Raw genomic sequence first — 14,707 nt, forward strand, 5'->3', positions numbered from 1 at the left:
GCCATGAATTACTTTTTAATAGCACCCGACCAAGAGTCTGCGTCAGTCTTTGTGATTCTTGACTTCAATGCTGTGTTTGACATCATTGATCATTCCCATCTTTTGGAGTGATTGAAAACCCTTATCGGGACACATTCTTGCCTAGTTTAGATATGATCTATTAAAGATATTAGTTTGTATGTGTGCATGGTCTGTCCTATTTTCTTTGGCTTTAAAGACACTAAATAAACTTGAAGCGTTTTAAAGTTGAATTATGCTAATAGGTTTGTTTGCCAATTCTTTCTCCTAATTTGTATCCCATTGGAACATTAATTTAACAATGTTATACAGTTCCAGTAAAAAGTTTGGACGCCTACTTATATTTAAGGGTAATTTTCACTATTACATTACACACATGGAGTCATGCAGTCAACAGAAGTGTTGAACAAATCAAAAATTATATTAATACAATTTCATATTTTTTCAAGTAGCCACCCTTTGCCTTGACCGGTGTTCTATGACTTAAGAGGAACTTATTACTTTCCATTACAAATACAGACATTCCAGATACAAACAGTATTAAATCCTATCTGAATGTTGTATAGAATGAGTATTGCCTGTGAAATATTGTACATTCCTGTACCAAACTTGATTAATTCTGCAGACATTTACAGTATCTCACGAAAGTGAGTACACCCCTCACATTTTTGTAAATATTTTAGTATATCTTTTCATGTGACAACACTGAAGAAATGACACTTTGCTACAATGTAAAGTAGTGAGTGTACAGCTTGTATAACAGTGTACATTTGATTTCCCCTCAAAATAACACAACACACAGCCATTAATGTCTAAACGCTGGCAATAAAAGTGAGTACCACCCCTAAGTGAAAATGTCCAAATTGGACCTAAATTGTCTATATTTTGTGTGGCCACCATCATTTTCCAGCAATGTCGTAACCCTCTTGTGCATGGAGTTCACCAGAGCTTTACAGGTTGCCAGTGGAGTCCTTTTCCACTCCTCCATGACGACATCACAGAGCTGGTGGATGTTCGAGACCTTGCGCTCCTCCATCTTCCGTTTGAGGATGCCCCACAGATGCTCAATAGGGTTTAGGTCTGGAGATATGCTTGGCCAGTCCATCACCTTTACCCTCAGCTTCTTTAGCAAGGCAGTGGTCGTCTTGGAGGTGTGTTTGTGTTCGTTATGGAATAATGCCCTGCGGCCCAGTCTCCGAAGGGAGGGGATCGTGCTCTGCTTCAGTATGTCACAGTACATGTTGGCATTCATGGTTCCCTCAATGAACTGTAGCTCCCCAGTGCCAGCAGCACTCATGCAGCCCCAGACCATGACACTCTCACCACCATGCTTGACTGTAGCTTGACACCATCTGAACCAAATAAGTTTATCTTGGTCTCATCAGACCACAGGGCATGGTTCCAGTAATCCATGTCCTTAGTCTGCTTGTCTTCAACAAACTGTTTGCAGGCTTTTTTGTGCATCATCTTTAGAAGAGGTTTCCTTCTGGGATGACAGCCATGCAGACCAATTTGATTCAGTGTGTGGCGTATGGTCTGAGCACTGACAGGCTGACGCCCCATCCCTTCAACCTCTGCTGGCAGCACTCGTACGTATATTTCCCAAAGACCGCCCCTGGATATGATCCTGAGCATGTGTACTCAACTTCTTTGGTCGCCTGTTCTGAGTGAAACCTGTCCTGTAAAAACCACTGTATGGTGTTGGCCACCGTGCTGCAGCTCAGTTTCAGAGTTTTCCGAGTTTCTTATAGCCTAGGCCATCTTTATGTAGAGCAACAATTCTTTTTTTCAGATCCTCAGAGAGTTCTTTGCCATAAGATGCCATTTTGAACTTATAGTGACCAGTATGAGGGAGTGTGAGAGCAATGACACCAAATGTAACAAACCTGCTCCCCATTCACACCTGAGACCTTGTAATACTAACAATACACATGACACTGGGGAGGGAAAATGATTAATTGGGCCCAATTTGGACATTTTCACTTAGGGGTGTACTCACTTTTGTTGCCAGCTGTTTAGACATTAATGGGTGTGTGTTGTGTTATTTTGAGGGGACAGCAAATTTACACTGTTGTACACTCACTACTTTACATTGTAGCAAAGTGTCATTTCTTCCATGTTGTCACATGAACAGACATACTCAAATATTTTCAAAAATGTGAGGGGTGTACTCTCTTGGGTGAGATACTGGATGTCTAAGTTTGATCCATGATCCGTTAGGCTCACCAAGGCAGTGACCAGAATACGGTGCGTTACATTGTCTAACGATACCGTTACAGCAAGGACAATGGGCCCAAAGATTAAATCGATCTGATATTAGACTAGATGTGAACTAACGAAACAATTATCTTTATATAAACCTATATTCTTCTAAACATCTTGGAAAACACATTGTAGTGTAAATCGGCCCTCAGTCTAGACCTCCCTGCTGGCACTCAGCTGTGCTCAATGAAGTGCAGCTCATCTAAAGGCTCTTGACTAGTTTTCTTCCCTCCTTCCCCATCCAGACTGAGTCTACGTCTGGACAGTAGGTTCTCTGGTTTGTCCTTCGGAGTTTTGAGACTTCTCCCCCAGCCGACCTGAAGTGGAGGGATGAGTGAATGGGACCATTCCTCACAGGATCCTCAGTGATTAATGCCTTCATCTTTAAGCCGGAATTATTCCATTTGCGATAAAACAAACCAAAAGAAGTCAGTTCACGCAACAAACGTTGACCATTAAAAAGAGTACATGTGTTTGTCAGTACTAATACCCAGCTTGTCTTTGTCTTGAAGCCAAACGGCAATGCTGGTGAGCTCTTGTTGGGTTTCTGGGGCCAGTTTATGGAAAAGAAAACGCTGTGCCTTTGTTGCCGAAACATGTTGCTCTTTCACATGAGCTGAGTTATGACCTGTTGGTTCATTGTAGCGCCTCTGTGTGTGTCATGAATGGGGGCGGGACAGACGCCCCTCGCCACAGTGTGTCCCTTGCCGTAGTGTTGGCAGTATTGTCCTCCCCTTCCAGGCCGGTCAACACATCAGCATCACCATCAGCCCTGTCAGATCTCTATTGATCTTCACACACTGGGGCTGTCAGGAGCAATCATTATACCACACAGAGGAAACTGGCTTTGGGGAATAGGGGGCGATGGGTGGGATGCCATCCGTTCAGGGGAGAAACAGCCTCTGGGGCTTGGCTATGAACATACAGAGGCTCAGCAGGAGCGTGTGACTGGCTTATGGTTAAGGAGCAGTTTAAGGGAATGGTGCTGAAGTCAGCGTTAGTTGAGATTGAACTGAATGGTTTTGAAAGCTCTCTGTCGTTTGGTTGCAAAGCCTGAGGGGAAGAATCCCTCCACCGTCTGTCTGGAGATAAAGGGTTTCCTCATTATTGTTGTTGTGAAGGCTGATCTCTTCCATTCCGGGCCAGAATTAGATTTTGGCCCTCTTTCTTTTTCCTTCCTGCGCTCTGATCCTAGATTGCTATCCGTTAGCGTTCTCTCACTTCCCTCTGGTCCGGTTCTAGAGTGCTATCCATTAGCGTTCCCTCCTTTCTGATCCGGTTCTAGAGTGCTATCCATTAATATTCTCTCTTTTCTGATCCGGTTCTAGAGTGCTATCCATTAGCGTTCTCTCCTTTCTGATCCGGTTCTAGAGTGCTATCCGTTAATGTTCTCTCTTTTCTGGTCCGGTTCTAGAGTGCTATCCATTAGCGTTCTCTCCTTTCTGGTCTGGTTCTAGAGTGCGATACGTTAGCCTTCTCTCCTTTCTGGTCCGGTTCTAGAGTGCTATCCTTAAGCAGTCTTTCTTTGCTTTGGGTCCAGTTTGAGCCTTACGACTCATTAAAATACAGCGAGCTGGGAGTGGGGCTGAAGTAATTGCCACGGTGACGGTCCCAGAATCTACAGCACCTGCCTGGCACGACCAATCCCCACGCTCATTTCACAGTGATCTCCAAGACACAGGAGGCCGGGGTAGAAGAGAGGAGTCCTCTTAGGGCTTGACTTTGTAGAGAACTTAAATTCAGTTTGCAGGCGTGCCGGGCAGTGTTCCAAATGGCGCTCTATTCCATGTGTGGTGTTGTAGCCGACATGCACGCTAGTGCACTATGTAAGGGTTAGGGCGTCATTTTGGACCCAACCAGCACATATACGAGCTTTCACATCAAGCCTGGTGATGGACATTTTAAAGTGTGCCTTCAATGCCACCTAAATGAATATGTGCATTTTGCAAATGTTTTAAATGAATTTATGGTACCGCTATATTGGCTTTTTTAGGGATTTTAACCTTTATGCCCCTTTTGGGTATTTTTGTCCATTTTGTTGATTTGGTGATCATTTTGTCTGTGTTGCAGGTAGGGGCATGATTATTTGGCAGAATTCTTATTTTTGGTTACATTTTTGAAATCCAATGTCTTTAACTCTCATGTCTTTCATACTCTGTTTATGAATTTTGCACCCTCTTGACACCTTTGTGGACAAAAATGTCCCATTGACTTCCATTATAAGCAAAAGATTTTATCTCGCTGCCATTAGAGTAGAAAACCATGCATTCTGTAATGTAAGCATTTCATTTTGAAGAAAAGTAGTGATTTTTACTGTATTCCAACACACACGCGCGTGCACACACACACACACACCCACCCACACGTGCGCACACACACACCCTCACACCCACCCACACGTGCGCACACACACACCCGCACGTGCACACACACACGCGCACACACACGTGTGCATGCGTGCGTGCGTGCGTGTTTGTGTGTGTGGTGGAATACAGTCAAATACAGTTCAAATATCACTACTTTTCTCCAAAATGAAATGCTTATATTACAGAATGCATTGTTCCATACTCTAATGGAAGTGAGATAAAAAAAAAAAGCTTTTAATGGAAGTCAATGGGACATTTGTGTCCACGAAGGTGTCCAGAGGGTAGTACAATCGAGGAGGGCACAAAGGTTAAAATTCCCCTCTACATAATCCGTATTCTGTCTGTGCTGCTGTGTAGGATACCTGGGAGGTTGAATGATCGACGCACCCCTCTAGGCGAACTCAACTGGATCTTCACAGCCATCACTGACACCATCGCCTGGAACGTGCTGCCTCGAGGTACATGAGCGTTAGCTCGGACGCGCTCACTCGTGTGTGCCCACACGTGCGCCCGCACTCACACCTCCACTTTTGCGAGGTGTGATGTTGAGTTGTGATGTGGTAATAGAACCGGGCTGATGGCTGGCTAAGCCTTACAGCTCCTTCATTAATCAGCCGACATCACAGAGAATCCCCATTAATGAAGGCACGGAACACCTAAAACACGCCACGTTTTCAGATGTGGACACACACAAGCAAATTCTCTACCTCAAACAATGACGAATGCTCTCTCACTCACAGACACTGATTATTATCATTCATTTGGATTAACCCTGGTGTGACCTGGCTTCATTAAATTAAATCAGCTAATGTACTAATAAACAGACGAAATGTTACTGCTGCCTACTGCCTTGATCTGTCTGGACTTTCTCCACCTCTTTATTCTTCTGCACTTCTCTCTTTCGTTCTATATATCTCTCTTTGTTTGATGCTTCAAATATTTCTATATATTTTCTCTCTCTCTGTGTGTGTGTGTGTGTGTGTATGTATCCCACTTACATGTCTCTTGTATTTACATCTCTCATATATATCTCTTGTATTTACATCTCTCATATATATATATATATATTCCCTTATGTCTGTTCTTCTTTTCCCCTCTGTTTATCACTCTAGATTTATTCCAGAAGCTCTTTCGCCAGGACTTGTTGGTTGCCAGTTTGTTCCGGAATTTCCTGCTGGCTGAAAGGATAATGAGGTCATACAACTGCACGCCTGTTAGCAGTCCGCGCCTGCCTCCTACATATATGCACGCCATGTGGTAAGACACACGCAGTCTTTGTTGGCATTTCCCCCCAAAATGTCCCTTATCTGTTCCTTTGTCATTTATGTTTAGAACCCAAATGAGCATTGTGGCAAATGCGTCATGTGCGCCTCTTTGACTTTGTACTCCATTAGCTGTTCATGGTGCAGGCTTGATCAACGGGCTGTTCGTCCACTCATCCCTCTCTATCTACTACTAGTGGAGGATGATAGGCAGGGTGGTCCTCCACTCATCCCCCTCTATCTACTACTATTGGAGGATGATAGGCAGGGTGGTCCTCCACTCATCCCCCTCTATCTACTACTATTGGAGGATGATAGGCAGAGTGGTCCTCCACTCATCCCCCTCTATCTACTACTAGTGGAGGATGATAGGCAGGGTGGTCTTCCACTCATCCCTCTCCATCTACTTCTAGTGGAGGGTGATAGGCAGGGTGGTCCTCCACTCATCCCCCTCTATCTACTACTTGTAGAGGATGATAGGCAGGGTGGTCCTTCACTCATCCCCCTCTATATACTACTAGTGGAGGGTGATAGGCAGGGTGGTCCTCCACTCATCCCTCTCTATCTACTACTAGTGGAGGATAATAGGCAGGGTGGTCCTCCACTCATCCCCCTCTATCTACTACTTGTGGAGGATGATAGGAAGGGTGGTCCTCCAAACTTCCACCCTCGATCTATCACCTGTGGAGGGTCGGATGCCCGAGTGCTGATTGTGGCCATTAGTCGAAGGAATCATCTTCTCCAAACGCTGAGTTATAAAATAACTACTGAAATGGCTGACCGTTGTTTCCTAGGCGATCTACATGCATTTGCGCCGATTCACGGTGGCTGCCATCTGCTTTGGGTCGCTTGCCAAAGCACAGTAGCATTCAGTGCTTACTGGAGCCCAGCATGAGCGGTTGTGTTTGTTAGCAGTTATGCAACATTAAAGGGGTAATCCACTTCAGGACATAAAACGCATGCTAATACGCAATTGTCGAAGGTGGGGGATAACAATGCGTCACATTTCATAATGCTTTTTCAGCATTTATCTGCACACCAGTAGATGACACTGTCATTACACCAACATTTGTCCATTCATCAGTAAACAAAGCTGTTCTTAAGTCATTTTTACATTACAAAGTGCTGCGGATACCCAGCCTGAAACACCACATGCAGATGGAGAAACACAGTGGGTCGGCCAAACTCCCTAAAAAAACTGGAAACTGCCCAGATACCAAGTGAGCAGCAGGGCTCAGAGGGTTGGGTGGTCCTCTTCTGATACTAAATTGATGGTGAAAATAGACAGACAGATGCCGGTAGCTGGTTAGCCATTTGTTAATCTCGTGGAAGTCTTGTGTAAAAGTCTTATGGTTTGGGGGGTAGAAGCTGTGCGAGGGTCCTGTCAGGCTTCTCCCTCCAATCTCTCCAACAAGTAATAAGCTACTTCTTATGCGCCTATTGACTGGGTGTTTTATGTCTACTGCATCTGAAATAGTCTTTTGATAACAGGCAAAACATCGCCGCAGCAACTGTCTAAAGGAAACATTGAACAACTCTAGAGGTCTCCTGGAAGTATGAAAAGTTGTCAGTTACTTAGTCATTCAGAACATAGAGATATACCCTGTTCATTATTATTGATTTTTTTTGTATTATAAAGGCAGTGTTTGTATTATAAAGGCTGCATTATGGAGCTGTTTCTTAAATCAACAGAATGGTTATGTCCTTTGTGAGCCTTCTGACCCGCGGAAAAAGCCAAAACCTCTTCAGTCCCAGAGCTTCTACCCCACCACACACACACACACTCAAACCAGCTGAGAAACCACTTAGCTATACTCTTAAGTGCTCCCTCAGCGATGATGGGGGAGGGAGGCAGCACAGTACTGCGGGTTTAGATACTATCGCCGCCCCGCTTATGAAAGGATCCTTGGTGAGACCCAGTCTTAGACTGTGTAGGCGGGTGTGTGGGAGACGGTTGTCGATGGTAACCGGTTTGTGTTGTTCCTCCCTACAGGCAGGCGTGGGACCTGGCTGTGGACATCTGCCTCTCTCAGCTGCCCACCATCATCGAGGAGGGTACTGCCTTTAGGGTCAGTGTGTTTATTTACTGTGTGTTTGTTCCCCTCGTCAGCATCACCCGTTTCTCTGGAACTTTGCAAACAACTGTCATCCCCTGCCTTTGTCAAAGTCACCGGTCTCAAACTACTTTCGTGCCCTGTGGCCGAATTCCATCTTTGCCAAGGTCCAGCAAGCCGCGCCGCAATGTGTCTACGCTAGGTTGTTTATTCTTCCTTTCAAGAGCCCTCAGGCGTTTCAATGAATTCCCCTGTTTGCACTGATGGGATGTTTCTGTGTGTTGACGGATAGCCCCACCAGATCGATTGCTGTCTGTCATTTCAGGGTGTCAAGTCTGGAAACTAGGGCCACCTAAATGGGGCAACGGTGAAGTAACTTTTCACAGTTAGCTGTGTCGTTTGGTTAGAATACTGCTCTCAGATTTGTCCAGGTGTCCCACAAAGGTTTATGCAATTAGCCGGCACTGTCTGGATTTGGGGGGGTTTCTATTTGAATCCAATTGGCTTGCCTGGTCACACTCCAACAGCCCATGAGCTGAACCATGGTGAGTTCCTGGTTGAGGAAGCAGTGTGAAAAACACCAGAACCGCGTCAAATATGCTTCGCGGGGAACATACCATGTCATCGACTGTCCGGAGTCCACAGTGGTCCCATGGAACTCATCTGGTCCAGTGGCAATAGCAGGGAGACGCAAGTGGGCAGCCTCAGCTAGTTAGCAGCCTCTGTGGAGTGGCTGTAGGCCACGTAACAGACTGTCCTGTTAACACGACAGCGGACCACTGCCAAAAAGACAAAACCATGGATCACTTTTCCTGCGGATAACCAGCGTTTTATTATCTCCACCCCCGAGCACAAAGCAAGAGGTGGCCTACAGTAACATAAATGAATGAAAAAAGGCAGTTGTGTTATTTTGAATAACTGTATTGTGTTCAGCCATTGGATCTTACTGTTGTGAATGTTGAGTTCTGTGTGGTGAGGTCTTCATAGTCGTGGCCACTTGGTTCAGTAATCCAAAAGTTGCTGGCTCCAATCCCAAAACTGACCGACAAGGCAGTTAACCCTTTGGTACAAAACAACTGGCCCTGACAATTGCCTCTAAATCTTCAGGAATATTGACAGCTAAGAAATACACATTCATTGCCCACGCAGACTGAACATTGCCTATTGTAGCAGCAGATGGTCATATATTATGCATTGAAGCAGACTGAACATTGCCTTTTGTAACAGCACATGGTCATATATGATGCATTGAAGCAGACTGAACATTGTCTTTGGTAACAGCACATGGTCATATATGATGCATTGAAGCAGACTGAACATTGTCTTTGGTAACAGCACATGGTCATATATGATGCATTGAAGCAGACTGAACATTGCCTTTTGTAACAGCACATGGTCATATATGATGCATTGAAGCAGACTGAACATTGCCTTTTGTAACAGCACATGGTCATATATGATGCATTGAAGCAGACTGAACATTGTCTTTGGTAACAGCACATGGTCATATATGATGCATTCAAGCAGCTCCCTGTTGAAACCAATAGTCCATTCGTCCTGTTGAGCCACAAACGGCCGGCATCTCTTCATGGTAAGGTAATCCATTGCCACTGTAACACATTAAATTCTAATCTCTCTGGATTAAAACCCCCGGCTTGAGGCTGCAGCTGGCTGGTAGAAAACTTGATTGTGACAACAAGATGTTTAGTTGGGTTGTGTAAGGGGTAAGCCCTCTACAGCCCTCCAGTCAACAACCGACGGTCTATTTTACAACCTCTATCTAAACACGCCTAACTTGTTCTCGTGTACCTATCATTTTTTCCCTCCAACTCGTAGCCCAGGTGTGTTCAGCAAAGTCTCTGTAGGCCCAACGTCCCTCAGGTGTTTTGTTTTTTGGGGAAAACCAATCTCAATCCAGATTTCAGTGACTACAGCACAAGGTTTTAATTACAATATATTTTGAGGGGGACACATCCACATGCAAACATAATCATAAATAAACGTAACAGATTGCTGTTATTTTTACCACCGGTTCTAGTTCTACGGTTTACTACAGTTCTGCGTGTGGTTTGTCCAGGTGCTTTTGCCGTACCCCAGCAGAAGCCGTTGGTCGACTGCCGTAAACAGGGTTGCAATATCCACGGGTTTCACTTGTAAAATAGTCAATGTTGTGCACCAACAAAAGATAGGCTAGTTTTCAGACATTTTGGGCTGGTTTTGAGCAGCCGTTTTCTGGACATTTTTGCTTAACTTGGCAACCCTGGCTGTAAGTGCTGTTGGTAGGTACAATCAGTTTCGAACAATGTACTGTCTCTCTATCTCATTACTTTCAAATGTATTAAAAGTGGAAAACTAGAATGTAATATGAGTGTTATACAGACTATCTTCCTGTTGTTATAGTTTTAAAATCAAAACGTAATTTTGTGCTGGAACTGTAATTGTGGAAATAAATGATAGATTGCTAAAAAGTGTAAGTAATTGCATGTAGAGTAAATAAAACAACTCTGGTGAAAAAGGGCCGATTTGCAAGTGCTAATCAATCAACAGTCACTAATGTTACCTATCATAGCTAAGTTACCCGGAAAGCTAATTAGCCACACATTCATCCTAATGTCAATGATTTTGTTAGATTTGTCAGAAAGCTCACGTGAAGTCTGAGTCAAGTGTCAATCATTTGTTGCACTCCATGTGTAATTTATGCAGACAGTAGTCGTTTTCATTAATTGCATATTCGTAGAGTATACTGTATAGTCGTATTTGCTTACTGTATGATAAATAGCATTATCGTTTGTTATTTAAAGTGAAGGCAGTTTTATTAGTCAGCTTTCATTCACAATGAGTGTCATCATGAGCACGTGGAAGGGTGGTAGTGACATTTATCAGTTTTTTGGCCAGCCTCAGAAAATGAAAGTAAGCTGAGAGCAGTGAGAAAATGAGTACCAGTCAGATGATACTAGTATACAGTAGCACAAGAGGTGAGTCAATGTGTATTGATATAATAATCATTACCATTCATATCAGAAATGGTTAATAATCCATTCCTGAACATCATGGCAAGAAACATATCTTGTTAACTGATAGTATTTATTTCCTGTTCACTCTGGTGCGTACCACTGAGGTTAGGTTTTGGCATAGGCCCCACTGAGGTTAGGTTTAGGCACAGGCACCACTGAGGTTAGGTTTAGACACAGGCCCCACTGAGGTTAGGTTTAGGCACAGGCCCCACTGAGGTTAGGTTTAGGCACGGGTACCACTGAGGTTAGGTTTAGGCATAGGTTTTTCTGACGTTAGGGTTAGGTCAAAAGGTGGGGAACAGGGGAATATTCTGTCTTTGGACTGGGCTAACCACCTAAATACAGGTCAGCTGCAATGATGGTCCTGGAGCATTAACTATGTTGTAAGAACAACACCAACACGGTGATATCAGATTGTGTGAATATTGATGGTTAAGAGTCTTATAAATATATATATATATGTTTTGAATGTTTTACTACTTTTCAACTTGCTTGCCATTTACTGAAACTTCTGCTTGGACAGTCAAAGACTGATGGAAATCCCTGGAGTGGTTCTGCTGGGCCTGCCTTGATCCATCTGTCCTTTCCCTCTCCATCTTCTCTCCTCCTTCACTTAGCTCTGTCCTATTTAAGAGCAGTATCTTGGCATGTTGTGTTAATATGGTACATCATGGTTCACGGTACAACCAAAAAACCTAGCCTCCCTTCAACTTTTCACCTGTCGAGGCGTGTATTCCTCCTTAGGAAGGATGGTCGCCCTCCCTCCATTCTCCTCCCTCTCTTCCCACCCTCTCCTCCCTCCCTTTATCCCTCCCTCCCTCACTCTCTTACTTCCCTCTCTTCTCTCCTTCTCTCCATTCTCCCCCCACTTTCCCTCTCCCCCTCTCCCCTCTCCTTCTCTCCATTCTCCCCGCTCTCTCCCCCCTCTCTCCCACTCTTCTCTCCTCTCCATTCTCCCCCCTCTCTTCTCTCCTTCTCTCCATTCTCCCCCTTCCTCCCTTACCCTGGCTCTCTTAATGCCACCGTAATTAAACCTCCTGGGTCCGCTAAAATCATTTTTCTTCCTCTCCCACTGTCTTTTGAAAAGAGCTGCTCACCCTCTCTTGTTCTCTGTGTCTATTTCTCTCTCTTTCCTCCCCATCGATGTTATTGAAGTGATCTAGATGCAAACAACAACAGTGAGAAACCCTCTGAACTCTCAGCCTATTACTGTGTGTGAGAGAGAAAAAGGAGAAAAAGAGTGAGGGAGAGAGCCCAGCACGGTGCTTTGATTATTCAGACATGAATATAGTCAAGCGGAGCTAATATTTCCATCTTCCTGTTTCTCGTGGCTCTGGGCAGGGCGAATGTGTCTGGGTTGGAACTTCCTCTGCCATGTTAGTGGGATGATAATGAACCTCTGCTTGTGCCATAATCAATACCGCCAGACACAGGTTGTCATGACACTGCTGCTCTCTGGGGCCGAGGCGTGCTGCGAAAGGGGTGGTGGTTCTGGACAGGGGGCCTACATTACCACACACACGCACATACATACATACACACACACACAAACACATATACACACACACACACGTTCACAAGCACTAAACAATCCTGCCACTGTCAAGAGTCAAAGCCAAAAATAAAGGTGTCGTTATGTAAGGGTGTTATGTAATAATAGGCAGATCGATGTAAGACCTTACTCAGTTCTGTCTCTGGATTGTGTGTGTTTGTGTGTTAATATCAGCTTATGTTTGTTACCTGTAGTTACATTTGTGTGTCCTCTCCTGTGAGCTGCCATACACAGTACTTGCATAAATGATGTAAATAAATAAACAGCTTTGATAAGTCATTAAAATCATTATGCATTAAGATATATGGCAGCGTATGAGCAGTACATTATAGATGCAACACATTAGAATGTGTTTGATTTAGTGCGTGTCTGTGTGTGCGCGTGCGTGTGTGTAGCTGTGTGTGAGCGAGAAAAAAAGAAAAGGCTGCTTCGGGTCTCAAACGTTGTTAGAAGTTACAGCTGTTGCTGAACGTGTGTAAGTGGCAACAGATACGCGAGATTTGCATTTAGATAAATATCTGCACACGGTCCCATGGTCCAGTATGTTCAGCGTTTGTGTTTCCTCTCTACAGCACAGTCCGTTCTTTGCGGAGCAGCTCACCGCCTTCCAGGTGTGGTTAACCATGGGAGTGGAGAACAGGAACCCACCTGAACAGCTGCCCATCGTACTGCAGGTACACACACACACTCTCGCACAACAAATGCGATGCATGTCTCGCACAGCACGCGCAGGCTGGAGTGCCATGCCAATGCCCTAAGCGCCGGCCTGTCCTCTTCGCTGCTCCGAGCTGCTGTACTCTGCATGCTATTTTCCCCCTGATTCAGCGGAGCTGTGAGCCGCGGCCTTCCTTCGCACGTCCACTGGGATGCATAAAAACGACAAATAAAAACCAAGAGACTCGCTGCCTGGTAGGACCAATGCCGGACCCCCCCCCCCCCTTCCATGTGGACATTGTTTATTTCATTTCCGAGGGGGCGGTGTGTTTGTGTGAACATGTGAGTCATCGTGTGTGTGTATGGGGCGGGGGGAAGGGGATTCATGGAGGTAGGTGTGGAACTCGTGTGCTCCTCCACATATGCCTGATATAAGTGGGGCTGAGTGGGTAACAGTCCCATTGCTTTGGCTGCCTCGGGGGGCGGGGCAGACAAACCACATAAGAACAGCTGACCCACCCTATTGGGATGACAGCCCATATAAAGGTCTAGGTTTTCTCTACAGGAACAGACTGACATGAATATAACCAATATGGAAGTATTGACAGTGACAAAGGTTGGAATGTAGTTGTCTTATGTAATATATTTGCTACATTCGGTATTGCATAAATCTTCCAGATAGCTTTTTGGCACCATAAAATCTACTTTGCAGTTGGGTCCTGAGAAAATAACTGTTGAGATCCACTGTTATAATGCCATCACATTGTGTTCTCAGAGATGGTATGCAGTGGTTTATAATCCATTGATAAAGAGCTTTGAGAAAATGAGTAATAGACAGAGCCAGAGAGGTCAGAAGGAAAGAAGATTCCGCTGATGATGTGGTCAGATATTATCTAGTCGTATATTTCCAATCTAGACTTCCCATTGAAACAAAGGGATTGGGAAAGATCAGGATGTCATTTAATTGTCCTCAAACGCCGCTTTAATGTGTCGGAAAAATAAGTCTGACCTTTTTTGAAAATATATATCCCTCACGTTTTTTTAAACACGTGTCATGTACTCTATTTGCTGATTCTACTGTGCTGTGAAGAAGCATGAGCATCCCCTAAAAACGATTTATTTTATTTATTTTCTATATTTTGTGTTGCTCTCTTTAGCAGAAATAGCTTCATGTAGGTGTTTCATGTATCTTTCTATTAGTATCTTGCATCGACTGGGAGACAATTTTGCCCACTCTTCCTTACTGAACTGCAACTTGGATGTTTGAGGGTTTTATTGCAAGTATTGGCTGTTTCAATTCCTCCTCTGCATTTCTGTATGATTAAAAGCTGTGTTTTGACCCGGCCATTTGAGTTAACTTCCTTTTGTGGATTTGCGTATAGTTTTGCTCCAGCTTTTTGATCAATGGCCTCACATTTTGATGAGTACAGGAAACACTCGGCCAGCCCAGGCAAATTTTAGCAATACATTTTAAAAAGAAATATGAAAGAACAATTGGCAGGCCATGGACAATATTATTAATTCA

At 44.4% G+C, this 14,707-nt stretch overlaps 1 protein-coding gene across 1 annotated transcript in view; it reads left to right on the forward strand.

The window, feature by feature from the left end:
* rptor (regulatory associated protein of MTOR, complex 1) overlaps positions 1-14,707 on the forward strand; it is a 151,395-nt gene that overhangs the window by 80,336 nt on the left and 56,352 nt on the right. The window contains 4 exon segments of the mRNA XM_029121917.2: positions 5,004-5,104; positions 5,759-5,903; positions 7,902-7,977; positions 13,101-13,202. Of these exon segments, the coding sequence (XP_028977750.2) occupies positions 5,004-5,104; positions 5,759-5,903; positions 7,902-7,977; positions 13,101-13,202 (424 nt within the window).

The sequence above is a fragment of the Esox lucius genome, chromosome 9, assembly GCF_011004845.1.
Source record: "Esox lucius isolate fEsoLuc1 chromosome 9, fEsoLuc1.pri, whole genome shotgun sequence".
NCBI lineage: Eukaryota > Metazoa > Chordata > Actinopteri > Esociformes > Esocidae > Esox > Esox lucius.